This window comes from Motacilla alba, chromosome 4 (genome assembly GCF_015832195.1).
Source record: "Motacilla alba alba isolate MOTALB_02 chromosome 4, Motacilla_alba_V1.0_pri, whole genome shotgun sequence".
Classification (NCBI taxonomy): domain Eukaryota; kingdom Metazoa; phylum Chordata; class Aves; order Passeriformes; family Motacillidae; genus Motacilla; species Motacilla alba.
The window spans coordinates 61,195,110-61,215,421 of NC_052019.1; the positions used below are offsets into that span (position 1 = coordinate 61,195,110).

At 42.6% G+C, this 20,312-nt stretch overlaps 1 protein-coding gene across 7 annotated transcripts in view; it reads left to right on the forward strand.

Moving 5' to 3' along the window:
• Nucleotides 1–20,312, forward strand: part of ELF2 (E74 like ETS transcription factor 2) — a 37,669-nt gene that overhangs the window by 10,971 nt on the left and 6,386 nt on the right. For 5 of the 7 annotated variants that reach the window (XM_038135034.1, XM_038135036.1, XM_038135035.1 and 2 more), the window contains 2 exons: nt 18,371–18,484; nt 19,450–19,623. In XM_038135034.1, the coding sequence (XP_037990962.1) occupies nt 18,371–18,484; nt 19,450–19,623 (288 nt within the window). Of the gene's footprint in view, nt 1–11,455; nt 11,690–16,513; nt 17,546–18,370; nt 18,485–19,449; nt 19,624–20,312 lie in introns of those variants that run through there. The other 2 variants (XM_038135038.1, XM_038135041.1) reach the window with 2 other exon arrangements.

Consider the following 20,312-nt stretch of genomic DNA (forward strand, 5'->3'; position numbering starts at 1 on the left):
TTGAGAACTGAGTTACAGCCTTAAAATTTTGTTTACTGCAACAGTGAACATGTTTATGTCATAAATTACACATCCTTCTTAACAAGTTTTTAATAATGCTCAAATTCTATTGGCTTTCATTTCCTGCAGTTTTTTTCCCCTAAATAATTAGCCCTTCAGTTTTAGGATTTATTAAACAAAACATTTGTAGCTTGCATAATACCAGAAGCTGCTTTCTTTAAGAAGCAGTGTGTCTGAAGTTAACAATTGCTACAATTTTGTTTATTTTGTCACCACGCAGAACCTGCAATGTGGATATAAGGGAGTAATCTAATTTTGGAATTTACCGTAGGAGCAGTATGGAAGGTAACAGAGTCATGGTTTGCAGATCTTGGACATGGAGGATGCCTACTCTTTTAGTTAACTAGGATATATATTTAAGTATTGCCAGTGTAGACCCTGATTCAATTGTTTTAGTGACTCTAACATCTTGTATGAATAGTATTTTTCCCCTTATTTTTTTAATAATCATCAAAGCACCAAGTACAAGATTGGGATTTATTTTTTCACCACAGCTTTAAGATCAAAGAAGAAACAAAACTACTATTTTCAAAAAGCTGAAGTAGCATTCAATTTGTGAATTGTCACCAGATTTTTTAATTTTATGTCCTCTCAGAAATCCTCCCTGTGGTAAAAGTTGAAAGTCTGTTTTGATTCTAAAATTTATTGCCACAGGGGGGTGGAAGATCTGCATTAAAAAAATGTGGATTTGAAAATTACCCTTTCCAGGATGGAAAAATATTGAGCTACAAAGACCCAGAAGTTCAGTTGAAACTATCATGTAAATTGATAGTCATTCTTAAGGAGGGAGGATGTTGAATCAACAGAGAGTTTAGGCTTAACTCTCCCCCAATTAAAACAAATGGATAAATAAAATACATAGTTTAGGGAAATCATCTTCTTCAGAGGAAATTTCAGATTACTGGTTACACAGTTATCCCCATGGGAATCAGCTTTGCATCTCTATGTCCAGTCTTTAGTTACTGCCTGTTCTTCTTTCTGTCTTTATATGTCTTCCCTTATTATGATTAAAACTGCTTCCTTCTACTGTCTCTTATAGGAATTTGACCCTGTGAACTCTGTGGCTTTTCAGATACATTTTCATCAGTTAAATATAATCTACTAAGAACTTGGTACTAGATCTGATTAGAATCTAACTTTTGCAATTATGGTGTGTGTGTGTGTGAGGGATAGATAAAACAGTGTTAGAATTCATTCTGGCCAGACATTATTTGATTAAACTGCTTCTTAGAAAATGAATTAACACAAGCATCTGATGTACTTCTTGTTAGTGCTGACATACTCTGTTGACTGAATGTAATTTCCTTACACTGACAGCTCAGTGAGAGCTTTACTCATGCAGAGAGACCATTTGCTTTAGAGGACAGTGCTGACTACAAAAAAACAAAGAGTATGGACATTCTAACAACTTGATTAAATCAACTCTCATTTTAAGTTGGTGCTGTCTTCCTCTATTACGTTAGGGTCGCAGTTTGGAGACAGGCGTAGGACTGAATGCACTGAGATCATGCGACAACAGCTACCGTTTACCCATGGATGCCCCCTTTTATAGGGGGTTCAGAATTCCCACGCTTGAGCAGCCAATTAGTTGGGGTCTCAGCACTGCCCAGCTCACTGGCCAGTGATATGTCTGCATTCAGGGTTGAATGGGATTGGCTGGGGTTCCTTGTTTGAGTTCAAATCCACCCTATCATTGCCCCACCTGGGTATCAGATTTAAGAAGATCTCCTGACGCAGGGAAGAATGATGCACAGAACTCCATTATATCAGAAGGCTAATTAATTACTTTATCATACTATAACTATTTTACCCTGTATTAGACTAACAAGAACTGAAGAAACTCATGACTGTCTGCTGACCAGACAGTCGACACAGCTTGGACCTGATAGGCTAATTAACATAAACAGTGTCCACCAGAACCCAACCAAGTGATCACCTTGGGCAAACAATCTTCTAACACATTCCACATGTTCAAAAACACAGGAGCAGCAAATGAGATACAAATTGTTTTGATCATTCTTTTCTCTGCTTCTCTCCATTCAGAGGGCATGTGAAGTCCACACCTGGGTACTTGTTTACTCTTATTCTAGAATGAACTAGGCTAGCCAAATTGGGTGCAGTTATGGCCAAATTTATCTGTGCAACTTCAGACCAGCTGCAGCTGTGACAACTCCCCCTTTCTATTTTAATAAATGTAAAGTGTTCTTTATTGTCCTCTGCAGGCGTCTTTTGTAGACAGCATGACAAAGACAAAATGAACCTAGTTCAAGTAAGACTTTCTACCCAAATCTCCGAGTCTAGTATCCTCCAGCCAGTGATGTATCCCATGTATTGTTGGAGTTACAACATTCACATCCAGGAGCTGTCAGTCGAGATCACAGTAATACAATCTTTCAGGCTAGCATGCTGCAGGTCCATTATTTAGAAGTTAAAAATTACAACTTAACACAACAAACAAGACACAATTCAACTTAAAACCATTAAAAACACATATCCTTCTCCCACTGATGTCTCCCAAATATTTGGGTGTTGGGGTTCAAGTAGGGTGACGGGCAGATTGTCTTACCATTGACAGTCTTCTGCCTCTGACAAGCTGTTGGCTTCCTGGGTTAGTTGGGACTTGATTGAAAAACATGAGAACATGACAGTACCCAAGACTTTTGAGGGGGATGCACACCTACTCCCCCTTTGTTTTTTTTTAACAACTTAACAGGAACATAATTCAATCTCAACAAAACATGCACATTTGAATTAAATTAACAAGGTGAAACACTACAGCTGCCTATATGCTTTGTTATCACGTAGGGTCTGCCAAGGAGGCTTCTTTTAACCATGAGGTCTTGGAGAGCCTTTTCCAGATAAGGCTCCCATGTCTACTTCAAAGGAAAGTGGTCCAGCTTCTGCAAAGCCAAATCAGCCATCAAAGTGACTTGCTTTCAATTTTAGCACAGAAACACCTGATGGCATATTTTTCCTGCCACTCAAAGCCATAGCTTGGCCAGACCCAGACTGGGAGGGCTTCCCTATCTCCAGCCTCTCATCACTACACAGTTCCAGCTGAGGCTGCATAGTGCAGGGTGGCGTGAGCTCTTTTATGATACTGTCAGGGTCCCCTCTAGCGTTAATTGGATCAGGGAACCAGGGGCCATTTTCTGGTTCTCCTCCCACAGCTCTGGCAAACGTATAGTTGTCCGTTGGCAGCCGGGTCTCCCAGCTTTTCAGACGCTGACCACGGCACTGACTACCTCAGTGTTTCTCAGGCTTCTCCAGCCCTGGCTCTGTTATGATATGGTGCTTTGTGGTTCCAGGTTTCAGCAACTTTTTGCTGATGCTTCTGGGTTTTGGCACTTGCAGCTCTGCACTGGCACTGATTGTCTTCCAACCACTCCAGCAGGTTCGAAACAAGCCTCCAGGGCTTTCTAACATCCATAGTGACCATAGTGGCTTCTAAAGGTGGTTCCACAAGCCTCTAGTGCTTTATAACATCCATAGTGGCCTCCAGAGCCTGTTGCTCATGCTTTACCCCCTGTTTAGGTAAAAAGAGGGTCCATACCTTAGCAACTGGATTTTCTTCCAGTGAAACACATCATCCCATATTGCTTGGTGCCGTTTTTCTATATATGGGGTATTTACAGAAGGGGTCTGGACTTTGGTTGGCTCTCCACGCTGTGTTTGGGCAGCTTTTTTGCTGCAGGTGGCTGTCCGTGCTTGCCCTCTGTCTCCTCTGCTCTACATGTGGATGGCTGTGTCAATCATGTCGGGTTTCACCACTTAATATGTTAGGGTTGCAGTTTGGAGACAGGCACACGACTGAACGCACCGAGATCATGCGACCATTTATCCATGGATGCCCCCTTTTGCTTCACCTGGGGACTTGTTTACTTTTGTTCTAGAATGAACTAGGCTAGCCAAATTGGGTTCAGTTATGGCCACATTTATCTGTGCAGCTTCAGAGCAGCTGCAGCTGCAACGTTCCTCAAAGGGCTAAGATGAAGCCTATTTGCTAGATAAACAAGATAAAACTTTGCTTGCTCTACTGCAAGAATTAGATGCCACCTACACATTAATGGGGTAAGAGTTTGTCCTTTGGATGTCAACAAATTTTATTTTGTACACCATGCTGCCACTGCTACTGCATCCATGTGAATAGTTATTTTGCCAAGAAATCCATTGCACTTTTAGTAGTTAAATGTTGATGACACTGAGGCAAAATTATTCCCCTCCCATTGCACGTGCTATTGCTTAGTGCTTGGAGCAGTTATGCCAAGGGTATAAACATCTTTGTTTTCAGTAACATTCTGAATTTCGAAACAAAATGCAACTGCAACATAGCTTTTATGTCCTCTTTGTTGGTGTTCTCATTTCTGAGAAATTAAGGAAAAGGGCTCTTTAACTGCTCCATGGACAATAGTATTTTAACATAATGGTAACAGCCGGAGTGTGGTGTCCAGTTCTTTCTAGATTTCAGGTTTCTGCCTTGCAGCATTCAGTGCTCAATTCATACTGAAAGCATGCTGCAAGACTAACTATTTTGTAATGAAGTCTAATTTAACTACACATTTCAGGTATAATTTTTATTTTCTGAGGCTGATGTGAGGCTAATTCAATGGTTTGTGGGTGTGGGGCATTATGGGTTGGACTTCAGATGCACAGATAGATTCTCTTACAAACTCCCTTATTCCAATTGCAGCTGGGAGTGAGAATTTGTAGGCTGTTACTGTAAAGGCTCAGCCACAGCATTTTACTAATGTAGGCTGAAAAATTTGGGGGTTTTTACCTTGAAACTAGAATGCAATGGGGCATCCAAACCCATTGTGATATGAGCGCACAAGAGTTAGTGGTGTTTATTGATCAAAAAGACAGTGAAAAACAATTGACAGTAATACTTTTAAAGGCGATCTGTATATTAAAAGAGAGATTGTAGTTGACAGCAAACTGTAGGATGAGATAAAGCCGTGTCTGAGCAGGACATTTAGTCCATAAAAACATTCAGTGGACTTATAGAATAGGTGTTTGTGGTTATCAGAAAAGCCTTAAGGACTTCAAACTGATGCATCTCGGACAGAGAAACTGCTCAAGTGTGGCATAGTTTATATGCCAGCCTATTACCAGTCTCAAATACTGTTAATTTTGTAAAATCATATAGGGTGCTATGCAAATACCTGACTTATTGTCTAATAGGCTGCTCTGGAAAGAAAGAATTTCCTTATAAAGCAGGGAAGTGTAAATATTGATTGTTTGTGGGTGTGTGGGTTGCTAGTTTGGTTTTTTTTAATTTTTTCAAGACAGATGAATTTCCTTACTCTGCATGCACAAGTAATAATGCTGGAATGTAGACACTTGCTATTTTGATTAAGTGATTTTCAGTGTGTCAGAAGTAGTGCCAAATCCTTAGGATACATTTGTTTTTTCTGTTTGGAATCATTAATTGCTGTATGAATAGTGACATCAGGACTCTTAGTTCACTCAAAGGCACAGATTGTGACAGATGTTGGTATTGTTAGACTTCGGATGGTGTAGTCAAGAAAATGAGCTTTGTATAGTCATGCACCACTTTCCTCAATATTTCCCTGTGTCTTCCAGGGACACTTTGTGGTTATTTTGTTACTTGGACATTTTCTATTGTCCAGTCCACAGTTGGATGGTAATGATTATGTTGATGTGCTGATAAAATAGATGGCTGCATCTTCTTGTATGTTTTCTGGCATTTAACTGTTAAAAATGCTTCTTTGTACTGTTATGTTTGCAATGCAGTAATAGCCATCAACAGTGATGGCCTGCTGTTGAAGACGTCAGCTACTTCTGTAATTATTAGATGGGAATTTCTTTAGGATCCTGGGCAAAACTCACTTTTCTGTAACTTTAAAATTAGTACATGATTTAGGCACTTGGGACAGGGCATGCCTGGACTTCTGAAATTACTTGCAGCTTTTTGAAGTGGTTGGCATTTCAGGATTCAGGCATTTCTGTTACCATTTGCAATATCTTGTGCAGACTGCAAATACTGCCCTCAGACTGTGATAAGTTGATGCTGGCCAAATGCCAGTACACCCACAAAAATAATTTATTTATTTTCCTCTGCTATACTTAAGCAGAGGAGGGGGAAAGAAAATTCATGAGGTGAGATAAGCATTAGGACAAAAACACTTGAAGGGCAAAACAGCCTTAAAGTTTTGAAAGGTGTAAAGAAAAATTTATTAACAGAATTAAAAGAGGATAATGAGAACCAAAAATAAATGGTTAAAACACCTTCCACACCCCCCCCCCCCCCCCCAGCCCTTCTTTCCTTCCCACTGACAGCGCAGGGAGACAAAACATAGGATTATTAGTCAGTTTGTCACTTCTAAAAGTCTTCCTACAGTTCACTTAGGGAGAGGAGTTTCTTGCTATGCCCTTGGCTCTTTCCTACAGGAAATAGTTCTCGTGAACTTTTCCAACGTGGTTTTAATTTTCACGGCAAACAGTCCGCCCAGAACCTGCTTGCAACGTGAAGTCCCTCCCACGAGCAAAGCAGTCTTCCCAACTGCTTTTTTGTGGGCCATTTAACTTATGGGGTGCAGTTTTTAAGGATAAGTTGTTCTAATATAAAAGCAAGGGTCCTTTTCCTCTGTTTCTTAAAGCACGGGTTTTCTTTCTGTTCAAACCTCTCATCCGATCACAGCTTTTCAGCATCCGCACGTTCCAGCACGAGTGCCTCTTTCTCATGGCTGTGGGTGAATGCTGCATCCCTGCATGCACTTCATGAATTGCACTTCATGAATTACAGGGAAACTCTTCTGTTGTAGTCCTCACCACAGCTTGTTGCAGAAGAATTTCAGCTCCGACGCTCGGAGCACCTCCTTCTTCCCCTCCCTCTTTTGCACCGACCTTCGTGTCACCATGTTGTTCTCCTCACGTGTCTTTGCTTTTTCCTTTTCTCTGACTCGGGAGAGAACTGGTGTTCGTAGGTTAGTTTATTCTCAAGTCCTATCAGTTGAAATGTTTTTTATAGAGCTCTGCAGCGCTGAAAGGTTGATGTTGTCCAGGCCCCGCTACTGGGGAATCGCTCGCCGTGCTTCTCTGTATATTGGTCAGAGGGTCTCCGCCAGCGCTGCACAAGCCGCACTGGCTGCCGGCTCCACTCCGTGCCTGTTCTTCATGCGGGACGCTGAAAAAAGAAAAACTTCTGTCGCTGCTTAGTCTTCCTGTCCGCAGCATGGCTGGTTAAAAACGGCCAAATAAATAAAGTCCATTGCGAGCCATGCCGAGACAACTGCAGCCGTGCGGCGCCACCCCGTTTGCAGAGCTGCAGGCAGTGCCAGGATGGCTCCCGGCTGCATGGCTGCACCGGGACAGGGTCCAGCGGCCCCTCTGGGAAGGGGGCCCAGCCGGCCCCCCCCCAACCCTTTGGAGAGCAGGGAGCAAGACAGCTTCCCGCGGTTTTTCGTTCTTAAATATGTTATCATAGAGGCGTTATCAGCTTTTTTCTAATTGACTTCGCAGTGTGCTAATTCTCAGAGCCAGCCAGCGATTGGTTTTGCCAGGCACGGAGGGAGCTGCTAGCAGCTCCTCACAGAGAACCGCTTGCGTGGCTGACTTTTTCCCTCTTCACCACAAATCAATTAATGCCAAACCGGCACACAAACAGATTGCCATCTACCCTCCACTTACTTAAGTTAACTCAAACAACTCATCTTTATAAGAATAAGCAAGTGCTTTATGATAATTGCCTTTTCCCGGGGTAGCTTTGTTTTACAACTGGGGGTTGTACTAGAATACTCCTGAGGCTAAAAGTAATTAAATGCACACAGTTTTTTTCTTTCTGGTTAATTATTTGCTGTCAGTGGAAGGAAAAGGTGCAACTGGAAGGCTGTACTTCTAGCATTTCAAGCTACAATGCTTGTGGAGTAGTTTTCCAAGAGAAACTAATCTGAGAGAATGTTTTCATCATATTTGTAGGAATTGTAGGAAACACAGCTTTGCATAGGAGACTGTGGGAGTGGAGAATGACAATTCCTCTATAAGCCCTGAATGCTCTGTTAGTTTTGAGGACTGTTCAAGGAGATGATTAAGATAATTGATGATTATATTCCAATCCAAGTCCGCAAATCTGATGAGACCCACTGTTTTTTCATATTTTGAATTTACATCTGCTGTTTTGGATGCAATTAGTCACATCCAGCTGCTTTTTTTGAATTGTCTCTTGGTTTTTTAAAAGAATTGGAATGAGTTTTAACTAGTGTATATTGCAGAGAAGAAGTGATACATTTCCTTTATTGTGAACAAAGTTGTCCATATCCCTTAAGCAGAAAGCATGAGCTGATAGATATTTTACTCCTGTATTTATACAAGTATGGAGATACAATTCACTTGTCTTGAAGTTACTTAAAGCTTATGACAAAAAGGAATGTAGTAACTAGAAGCATAATTTTGAATGGTAACTTTGCAGCTTATTTAACATTTTGACTGGGTTTTTTTCTTGGCAGTTAGTAAATGTAGCATGTAGGTCTACCTGGCTATCTTGTTAAAAAATTACAATAAAGTTTATTCTGTGTATAGTAACAGTAAAAACAAATAAAACCCAGTCAACAATAAACTAGCGTAAATAAACATGTTTCTGTCTGACAAAGAGTGATGCTGGTCCAGAATCTGTTCCTCTACTTTTTTTTTACTTTTTCATGCCAGAGAAATAACATTTCTGCAATTTCCTGTGGCCCTGTTCCATTACAGTATTTCTTGTTTCAGTGGGCCACCCACAGAGTAGACTTTGTAGCCCTCTTTTTTAGCCTAGAAAGGAGGCTTTAAAAGAGATTAAAAAGTTAAATGCACATTTACCTTTTTTCCTGTTGACTGTCTTTTTTCCCCCTGAAATAATAAGATTTTAATAATTTAATAATTTAATAATTTAATAATAAGATTAGCATGACAAATCAATCACCATTAATAAAATACCAGAAATAGTATAATTTAAACAGATGAAACTGCAGGAATTTTGGAGAAAGTTGCATTCCTCCTTAAAGACAGTGTTATGCATTAATACTAATATAGATAAGGTAGGCACAGGTAACTTCATAGCTTGTTGTGGCTTTTTGCATATTAATCTTGAAAGTGCACAGGCTCACATTCATATAATTTTCAGGTGTTTGGAATCCCTTGGGCATCCAGTGATATTCTCTCTTGTGTATGATCAGAGAGAGGGAAGAATCAGAGCACTTATGTGCAGCTGTTCAAGTCCATTTCATGTGCACTGGCAAACATTGTGTTAAGTCTGTGCTTGCAGGAGTAAATAAATGCTACTTAAGAAACTGGTGTTAAACCAAGAACTTCATGTTTAATACTCTGTCTTTGTTGTTTTGTTTGGTTTTTTTTTTTCATTTTGGACCTATGGGGTTTGTCAAAAGTTACACAGTACCAATTACTTGCATGCACTTACTCAAGGAGTCCACACATCTCAGGCAAAACTTTATTGGGTATGAGTCAAACACTTCAGTTTTTGACTGAAAGCTGCAATCAATAAATTGTCCTCACTGAATTACACAGCAATCAAAAAAGGAAAAAACTGTGAGTGCACCTTTTCCAAAGTAGGGTAGCGTGAACTCCTATTTACATGAGTGTGGATCTTCAAAGGCATTTAGCATCTCAGTACAGCTTTTGATCTAGATCTAAACAGACAAACTTTTAAACTGTATTTTATTGCTTGAAGTGTGGGTAAATTATAATTTTTAACAACAGGAGGTACGCAGGACAAAGTGACGGGACTACACGGTTATTCCAGTACTCTGTACGTAAGCTGAAGCTATGGTGTTGCTACACCATGCAAGGCTTCCACTTCAATCTGAGGATGTTCTAATGAACGACTATTAAATTTTATTGCACATTTAAGTGTGTGCCCACCTAAAATGCCTTTTTTTTTTTGTCCTTGGGCTTGTCTCCACTAGGAAGATTTCTGCTGAAGAATACAGCAGAGTCCCCTAGTGGAAATATGCTGATGGGAGGAATTCTTGTTAGCACTGCTGTTCCACCTCTCTGAATAACAGAAGCTGACAGGAGCACTCTGCTGCTGGCAAAGCTGGATCTTTGTGAGAGGTTTTTGCCCTCACAGCTGGCTAGGTGCCTTTTTTGTCCATGCTTCTGGCTGTGGAAGAATCTTGACTGGCAAAATTTTAGCACAGACCTACCCTTAGATATCATGGCGTCTCATGAATGTGAGAGTGAATGATGTTACTTGAAGGTCTTGCTCTTTATCCGATGAGGCACTGAACAAATGTAATTCCTTACACCCAGGAATAATGACTGCTATCTACAAAATGCCTGATTTTTCATTTGTGTATTATAAACATTATGTATAAATACAGTCATGAAAATATATTCCTATAATGTCTTGAGAGTTGTAGTGGAGGAATAGTATTTGTCAAGAGTTTGAAGCACTGAATTTACCAGCTGGAGTTGATTTTTGCTGGATACTATTTTGTGATTTCAGTGCTGGGGAAAATTGTTTCTAAGTTGCTCCTTCTGTTCTAGGTCCTAGGACTATTGAAACTTGAGAGGGTAAGAGTTTGTGTACTGTCAGATTGCAGCTGGATCCCTTCACCTTCTTTAAATGGAGCTGTGAAGATGATGTGTTCCAGGAAGGCTCTGTAGGCAGCCGGTGTTTGCTAGATCCTTGACTTAACATTGTAGGCCTACTCAGGTGTGTGGTATTAATGAAGGAATTCCTGTGTGTAATTTCCATGCATAGCTCTGTGTGAGACATACTGGGTTTTTTTTTGGTGCAGCTCTGAAGTTTTACCCTGGGAGTAATCACATACTACCCACATGGACTGGGTCTGACTGGTGCCTCTGTCCAGGCACCTGGCAGGTAATGCTGTGGCCTTACTGACACAGGTGTTCTTCAGGGGAGAGGGGATGCAACCCTAAACAGTAATGGTAGTAGTTGTTTGGTTTTTTTTAATTAAGAGGGCAGTGAAACTTGTTTTTCACCCCACAGATCTTTTCAGAGATGAAGGATGGGTGGGACCTCTGGCTAACTGGAATAAGCCCTGTTAGTCTAACGGAGATAAGGTGGATTGCAGGCACGGAGCTTTTCTGGCAAGTTGTTACTAACATAGGTGCCCCAGGGACTTGTCAAGGAGAAATCTTAATGCGTCAGCGGTCGCCTCGGTGAGGACTGTCCGGCTTATACCGGCAGGCGGTTTGCCCCGGTCAGAAAGTGTCACCGGGGCACGGAGGTGCGGATGGCCGAGGGCTGCGGAGAGATGGAGCGGAAGGCGTTCGGGGCGTGCGGGACCGGCCGGACTGCGCCGCGTCCTTGCCCTCGGGCGCCTCCGGAGCCGTTCGGGGAGGCGCTGCCCGTACGGTGGGGCGGCCGGCGGTTCCCCCGCCCGCGGGTGGCCCCGCGCTGCGGCGGGAGCCGGCGCGGCACTTCCTGTCTGGGGCGGGCAGCGGAAGGACCGCGCGCGCCGCCCCGCAGGAAGCGCTCCCGCCGCCGCGCGCCGTGGCGGTGAGCGCTCCGCCCGCCCGCGGGAGCGCGCCTCGCCGCCGGCCGCTGCGCGCGCCCGCCCGTCAATGTGAAGCCGCTCCGGCAGCGTAAACATGGCGGCGTCCGTGCATGAGGGGCCCACGAACCAGCTCGACCTCCTCATTCGGGCCGGTGAGCTGCGCCGCGCCGGGCCGACGCGGGGCGGGAGCGGGGACGGGCCGGGGCGGGGGGGGAAGACGCGGCGCACGTCGCGCTCCGGCGGCTAGCGGGAGGCAATGGAGGGCAATCAGGAAGTGATCACCTTGGTAGCGGCCGGCCCGCGGCACTTGCCTCCCGGCGCGGGCGGCACCGCCGGGAGTTGCGGCGGGGCGCGCGGAGGAGTTTAGCGGGGTTTTGGAGGCTGGGGCGAGAACCAGGAAGTGCGCGAGGTTGTTGTCCTCCCGCCTTTCCCGGCCCTCTCCTCGCCCCGAGCGCTGCCGCCACGCTGTCTGAGCGGGCAGGCCGAGTGCCGCCGCGCACCGCACGCAGGGCCGCGGCCCGGTCTCCCCGGACGCCGCACCCCCGCGCGCGTCCCCCGCTATTCCGGCGCCTGCCCCCCGTGCCCTTTTAAACTCTGCTCTGGCGGCGGGGCGGGAGGAGGCGCCGCCGGCAGGGCCGCGGCCCCACGTGTGCGACGCGGGGGGGCGGTGGCGCCCCCTCCCCCACGCGCGCCGCGTAGCGGAAGCGGCGCGTTCCCCCGGGGCCCCGCGCGGGGGAGGGGCCGCCGTCGCTGGCGGGCGGGGGGCGCCGGCCGCCAATGGGCGCGCGGCGGGCGCGGGAGTGGCGGCGCGGCGCCGCGGGCGCGCGCGGCGGCGGAGGGAAGCCGACTGTAAACACGGAAGTGGCCGCGCCGCCGCCGCACGTGGCCGCACCTGCCTGCGGGCGCCCCCGGCGGGCGGGGGAAGGGCGGGCCCTTGCGCCGTCCCGGGCCGAAGCTTCCCTGCGGACAGCCCCGCAGCCGCGGCGGGGTGAGGAGGAGCGAAGCGGCGGGAATTCCGTTCCCTGCCGCCGGCCCGTGCAGGTGCCGCGCTTTCTCTGGCCGCTCCTCCGCACCGTCAGATCTTGCGGCCCCCGGGCGCAGCCGCTGCCAGGACGTGGGCCGTTTACCCGAGCTGTAGCACTTTTTCGGGGTTGTGTTTTCAGTCCTGCGTGGTTTGGCCTCTTTCCATTTTGTTATATCTGTCTGGCAACAGGATACTCCAGTGATCGCGGGACTTGACTTAAAGTGTGGTAAAGCCCTGGAGAACGAGCAAGGTTACAACTGACCCAAACCTCAAATGCAGTGTCAAGCATTCAGTTCTCCGCCGAAGTTGTACTAGATCTGATTTTATTTTTGCCTTTACAGCACGAAGCTCAACTTCTAAAAGTAGTCCTTGGAACCATAAACAGTACAGTATGGCATTATAGGTAGTGAATTGTGCAGTGGCTGCACATGAATTTTTAGAGAGAGTCAAGCTTTGCATTGACATGGCAGTGGGTTTTTACAGGCCTAAAGATAAATGCTCTGTCGTTTATCAGTGTATTAAGATATGCTTTCAGAAAGGACCACGTCACATAATCATCATCGTTTATTTTACTTAATGTGGAAAAATACCCAGGCTTTTTTTGGAGGAAGGTGACCCACACCCCAGACATGGAAAAATACACTATAAAGCAGTGAAGAACTGTTCTGCTGTGTAACAGAAGGGGAGTAGGTCCTAAGCATTTTGACACTTGGATCTAGGATGGAGCAATAGCTTGACTTTGCCAGTAGAACAACTTTGATTTCTGCAGGTCTCACTGCTGCAGATCTCAGTGAGTTGTTTTTTACTTTTGATCGTCCGTGAATAGAGAACGTTTAAGTAGTTGGTCATTGTGTCAACACCTTCTTAAGTCACTGTAACTAGATTGCTTGAGAGCAAGCCCTTAGATAAATAATGAATGACCTTTGCATTACTCTTTTTGATGTCCTTTGTCATACTAATCTCATTGGCCCAACCAACTTAATTCCTTTTTTTCCATATTTGCATTGCAGTGAGTGATACCTATGCATGTCTAGTATTCCCATCATCATACTATCAAGATACCATATCTGTTTGCTTTGTTTTGTATGTAGATATCATGTGGATTTAAGTGAGGAATTCTTTATCCTAAGGGATTATAATAATTATATGTTGCTTTTCCCCATGGCTGCTGGTTTCAGTGTTGACAAAACTTCAGTGTTTAATAACTGTGGGAAATAAAATGGACCAAAATTGTTACTGCTTAGTGTTATCTTAATTGCCAGTTGTAAGAGCAACTCTAAATGACTTTACAAAGATATGTTTTGGCTTTGTAGTTAATATTTCTGTCAATATTGGGCTGATAACATATGGCTCACAGTGAAAGAAGTGTTTTGAGATGATTGCTCTCATCTTTGTTACCGGTTTGCCTTTATGCAGTGGGTTAGGTATCATCCTGAAATTGTGGGCAGCTGAGAGTCTTTAATAGAGGCAGGCTTAGGGAAATACTGAAAAACCCAAGAAATTGGTTTTTGAATAAATGTCTGCCATAAAACAAGCAGTAAACTGAAGAATGCTTTCTTTTCCAGTCAAGTTTTGCATACAGAAAGATTTCTGGGCATTACCTATAGAGGCAATTCAACTGCTTTTAATTAATATGTTGTTTAAGCACTGTTATTAACTTCCACTGCTGGTTTTAAATGCTGAAATAAAACAAGCACGTGCGCACCAGTAAACTTTAATGAGGTTTGTTAGTGTATAGGTAGTCACTCTTTACTGAATTCCATGCTCGGAATTGCGAATTCTTCATTAAAATGTTGCTTTGGTTGCCTGATAGTATTAAAGGGTAAGCTATTGTAGGTGCTACAGTTAAGTGTCGGCCTTGTAAAAGCAGACATTGATAGCACTTCAGATTAAAGGGGGGGGGTGGGCTGTAGTGCAGTGCAAAAGAGTACCTTTTTGAAAATTTCAGTCCATTTTTTCAGTTTCACAAATTGCTTTCAGTAATTTTGTTAGTCTTATGTTAAAAGGGGGGGACATTGTTACCAAATGAATATGTTGCCACTATTTCTTTCTGTGAATCTAAAGTGCAGCCCTTTCAGACTTAATTACCAAGGTTAGTATTTTGTAACAGCTGTGGAGAACCTTGAGTAATCTACTATACACACTATTTGGGTAGAAAGTGGAGTTAGCGAACATTAGGCCAACAGTGAAGATAGACATCAACTAGCCTACTTAGCTATTTACACTTTGGATTTGAATTTGTTTTCTGAGTTTTTTTTTCCTACAAATAGATCAAAATTTTAAATTTAAATATTCTAAAATAATGTGCCAAGGACTCAGATTCTTTCATAAAAGCAGTAAGATGAGATTTGATTTTAAAGAATGGAAGATAAGTGGTGGTGTTAGCTCTTATGTGTTCTAGATCAGTAAATGGCAGTTCTCTTGTTACTCAGTTACCAAAGTGTGGAAAATTTATTTCCATCCACATAAATGACTTTGCTTCGTTTGGGCAAGTGACAGTTCTTTCTGAAATGGTTGGATAATGTAACAGACCTACACCTTATATTGTCTACTGAAACGATCCAGTCTATTTTAGCTTTGCGGTCTTGCATGTAGTTGATAGCATACATATAATAGAAATAGAAATGGGCATTTGTAGAGAAATGGGTGAGACACTTCAGTCTTTGATTAGAAATGTGATACTTGCGTATCAAAGTCTTGGGAAGTTGTCTTTTTTGAATTGTGGAATCCTACTAATTTTGTTTTCCCCCCCATCTTTTTTGTGAGAACTGTTGTGCTAGAAGTATAATTTAGTTGATGACACTTGATCTAGTCATTTGCACGAAGAGCCACCTGTTCTTTTTCTTGTCCTTTCTCTGAGAGAGCCTGTTCCCTCACTTCATCTTTTATGATGCCTTTTTTAGCTGTTTTTGGGTACCGTGTCTTCTATCTGAGCACTCTGACATGCTGTCTTCTCTTAGACATTTTCTAGCATGTGAGAAAGATATTTTACATGCATTTGTGCTAGGATACAAATTTCTCTTTTTTTCTTCCCACTGTGTTGGTGCAGTAACCATTCCCTGGGAGGAAATACAAACTCCTGATGTTCACTGGGTAGACAAATGCCTCTAAGGCTAAAACCATGTACTGGGTAAAGGAGAATTAGTTAGCTGTGAAGACTTGAAACTTGGTAATAGAACTGAATGTAGTAAGTGTTTTAATAGCTGTCCTTTTGGCAATGTTAGATTACTTTGTTAACTGTCATGATAGACAGACAGCATGTGTTGTTCAGCCAAAGCCAGAAGTGTTACTATTTTTTGCTTGATATTTTTTAGGTGACAGTTTTAGTGGAGTCCCAAGTAGCTCCCATGGGAAAAGCATTTGTGAAGTGTGTATTTTCAAGCGTCAGAGGCTTTTGTGGAGTAGATAGTGCTGTTTTTATTGGAAGTGGAAGGGCTGCTTAGGGGAGAGGTTGAGAGGCTCCTTTGCTTTTCTGTTGCAGTTTTGCAGTCCTAGTTCCTAATGCTGGTTGTATTTCCTTTTCCTCCACTCTGGTCCTTCAGCAGAATATCCTAGTACTGGAAAAGTATATAGGTGGCTTTTTGCTGTTTCTTGCCTGGTTCCTGCCCTCTGCTAAGTACCTCTTAGTTGTGGTGCAGCATCTAAACTGTTCTCTGTAGGAAAATTTTGTATGCTTTTAAGCATTTTGGAGGTAGTGAATTCAGTACCCTCTTAAAATTGAAATTTGTCATCTGAGTTTGAATTTCTTTACAAAAGTCCTTTATGTACTGAACCTAATGGCACAGAAGCAGCTTTCTGGTTGGAGAAGCTTTGATGACATGCTTTGAATCTTATTGCATGCATTAGAATAACAACATATTAAATACAGATTATTTGGACTTTCTAATTCCAGTAGTGTTGTAGAATTTACACATTTTTTGTCAACTATCTGAATATTGTTCCTGTATTCTGATAATCAGTGAAATTTTTTTATCAGGTAGATGAGGGAAACTTAGTAATCAAATTCTGTGCAACTGAAATTTTATTTAGAAAGGAAAATGTTTGGGTAGAGTGTTTCCTGCTACAGGAGGGCCTCTCTCTTACAGTGCAGGTGGTCAGCCTCTGACTTTGGATATGCCCAAACAGCTGCTTGGGACGGAAGCACTTGGCCAAGCATGGGGAGCATCCAGGGTTTGTAGCTGGGGAAAGGGCTGATGGTGGATAATTTGTGGTGGTTGCCACTGCTTATCCAAGGAACAGAGTGCAAAATAAAGACCCTTTTCTGATTTTCCTGTGCTCTTAGGTAAGCTTTTATTGTTCACAGCCTGGGGTGAAGCAGTGTTGGAATGTCAGCCTTAACAGGCATCTACTGTTCCAAAAGATAAAGCCCTCTAAATAGCATCCCAGGCCATAGCTAATAGGCTGTGGTGGGAATCCCATCAGCCAGTCAGCAGGTGGGCAGCAGGCTTGTTCAGCAAGAACTTTGTCACCTGTAGTTTTGCATTTGTGCGTCTTCCACATTTCATCCACTTTCAGCTTCTGGTTGATATGTTTAATCTCTTTTTTCAAGTTTTTTATCCTTGCATTTGAAAAAACTGCAGTATGCTGGAAGGTTTCCCCATGTGAGCCTGCAGGGACTCTGTGTGTATCTGGTGTTTCCTTAGGTCAGAAGTAATTCTGGCATTATGTTTCCCTGCTTTTCACTAAACGAAAACAAACCTCAAGTTATTTCTTAGACATTTTCAGTAACAGCATACGTGCCTTGAAGTTTTCGTAGAGAGTTATTCCCAAATCCTCTTTAGTTCTGTGATACTAGAGATAGGTGACTCTGCTTCGGCTAAAGATAGATCTCCTGGTTGCTGGCTGCCTTGCTGGAGTGGTTCAGCTTAGAGCAGATGGCCATAAATGGAAAGAGCAACTGAAGAGAGACAGCTACCTTGGCCAGAGTGTGGATAATGGGCAACAGGTGTTCCTGCAGTCACCGCTTTTCAGAACCTTTACAAGGGTGAGGAATATGGAGCTAGCTGTGCATAGAATTGTAGTTTTACATGGTACATTGGGGGGCTTTTCTGTGTTGCTGCCATGTTCAGGGTGCTGTGATCTGCACTGTATCAAACTTAACTGTGCTCTCTTGAAGTTGCATTATTTTTGATTAACCAGTTTTCCTAAACTTTCAGAACTTGAAAAAATAACCGTTTTTACCTTCTTCCCTTAGTTTTTTGCATAAAGCACACCCTTTATACTGGTTGTTGTGCTTTGTGGTTTTTTTAACAACCAACCTGCTAAAATGAACTCAAAATTATTTTTAATGTCAGAAATCAGAAGAGGATATATGTTTTGGAAACTAGTCTTGTATTTACATATAAATATATATATATATATGAATATACATAGACATGTATATATTTATGCACTAGACTGAAAACTTGAAGAGGTGACCTTTAGATTTTAATGGGATAATAGTTGGAGATGGTACTACTTCTCTGTTCTGCTGCGTTAATTTGTAATCACCCTCATCACAATCTGGTTTTTTCTGGTTAATTTGAAGGCAGAAGACAAATCTCAGTATCTTTCTGTAAGCTCTTGAACTCCTCATGGAAATGAGTAGCTTGCTTGTGAACCAGAAATCTAATCTAGGAAGTGACAGTGTCAGTTCTGCTTGTCTTATGTCTTCCCTAAATATTTCTGTTGATAGGAAGGTATAAAAGGTGTGAAGACATGTGATAATCTTGTGTTTTTCATGTTGAAGATTGAGAAGTATAGTTGTAAGGGATGCATGTGGACTTCTATAAGTAACCAGTTCTCATAATTTTTTTGTATCCTTCTGCAGTAGAAGCATCAGTTCATGGCAGTAATGTGCACTGCACAGATAAGACATTTGAAGCTGCAGAGGCCTTGCTTCATATGGAGTCTCCTACCTGCCTGAGAGATGCCAGGAGTCCTGGTATGTCAGCCACAGTCTCTACTCTGGGAGCCATTTCTTCTTCTACTAATCAGTAAGACAAGCAAAGTAGGAAACCTGTTTCTGTGGAGAGCTGTATGCTTTTTAAAACATTTGCCTGCATATTTAAAAACTACTGATTTGTTTGAGTTTTACATGATTTCTCCACCCTGCAACACGTATACTTACAGATTAAATAATTTATCTGAGAGGGGTTGTTGGGAAGAGATATCTGAGTAATAACATATTTTAAATTAATTTTTCCCCCTAAACATCATGGAATACTTTTTCACTGTGCAGGTGACAGAGCTCTGGCACTGATTGACCAGAGAGGCCATGGAGACTCCATCCTTGGAGATATTAAAAAGTACAGGATCCTGGGCAACCAGCTCTAGGTGGCACAGCTTGAGCAAGGAGTTGGATCAGGTCCCCTTCTAACCCCAGCCATTCTCAGTTCTGTAAATCTGACATTTTAAATTGCTAAAATAGTTATTTTAAGGGAGAAGTATTTCTATTCATCTTTCTGTTTTTTAAAGAATACCCAAAACCAATGTGTTGCACAGTGTTACCAGTCGGAAAAATCAAACCTTAATGTTGATGGTTACTTTAACTGATGTCCCTTCTGAAATTATTTAATATATGTTGGATGAAATAATGGTCAAACTGAAATGCAAAAGCTACAAAATAGGAAGTGGAGATCAGAGTAATGATCAAAGATGAAGCTCTAATTTGTTTAAATTAAAGTTGAGTTTGGTTCTGAAGAATATTGCTGCAGTCCTTGTTTTTGCCTAAAGCTACTGACAAGTGTGCATGTTTTGGGGAGTTTGGTTGATTTTCAAGATGACAGGATTTTGGAGCAGAACCTTACTACACTGTTGCATATGCTTTGTTTAAAATAATTTTATGTAAGATACATTACAATAATCAGGTAGAAACTTCATAGGATATTCTTTTTTCTTCTCTTGTAGTGGAAGTTTTTGTCCCTCCTTGTGTGTCCACCCCAGAATTTATCCATGCAGCCATGAGACCTGATGTGATCACAGAAACCGTGGTGGAAGTATCAACAGAGGAATCTGAACAAATGGATGTATCTCCCGTTCCAACTTCCCCTGATATCCATGAACCAATGAAAAAGAAAAAGGGTACATATGGCTTTTTGTAGGAGCAATCTCAAAATTTTACTTCTGTTGTCCACTGCCGTGGATGGTGCAGTTGATACAGGGGAGGATGGATTGGATGGTCTGATCTCTTTGCTCATACAACAGATTGATGGGAGTCTGAAATGTGAGTTCTTAGAAAAATGGGTCTGCATCAAGAAAAAAGAGGGAGCAAGAGAATGGGCTTTGACAAGCCATGAAGGAAGATGGTTTCTGTGTTGTGTCTTTTAACACAAAGTGGAGGAAGGATAGAGTATTCAAAGAGGACTTTTGTGGTGGGTAGCTACTGGTGTCTGAAATGTGGGTATATTTGGTGAGATGGTAGACTTGGGGTTCATGCAATGAAGCAACAGGGTAAATACTAACTTTAAAAAAAAAAGTCAGTTTACAAAATCATGATAAGATCTTCTTTATGAAGTTTTTGTCTTTCCTGTCCAATTGGCATGTATTGGAGGAGAAACAATTCAGAACGATGTTTGATTTCTAAGCATTTTCCTATCACATGAGAGGTTGGCACCTGGTAAGGTTGCTCTCTGTGGTCTAGCAGTTTTGTTAGAAGCATCAATACAGTTTAGGAACATTGACTGAATAGAGGTTCCAGACATGCTGAGATGGAATATTTACTTGTAATTTAGAGGGAAAAAAATGCAATGTAATGATAAAATGATACAAAT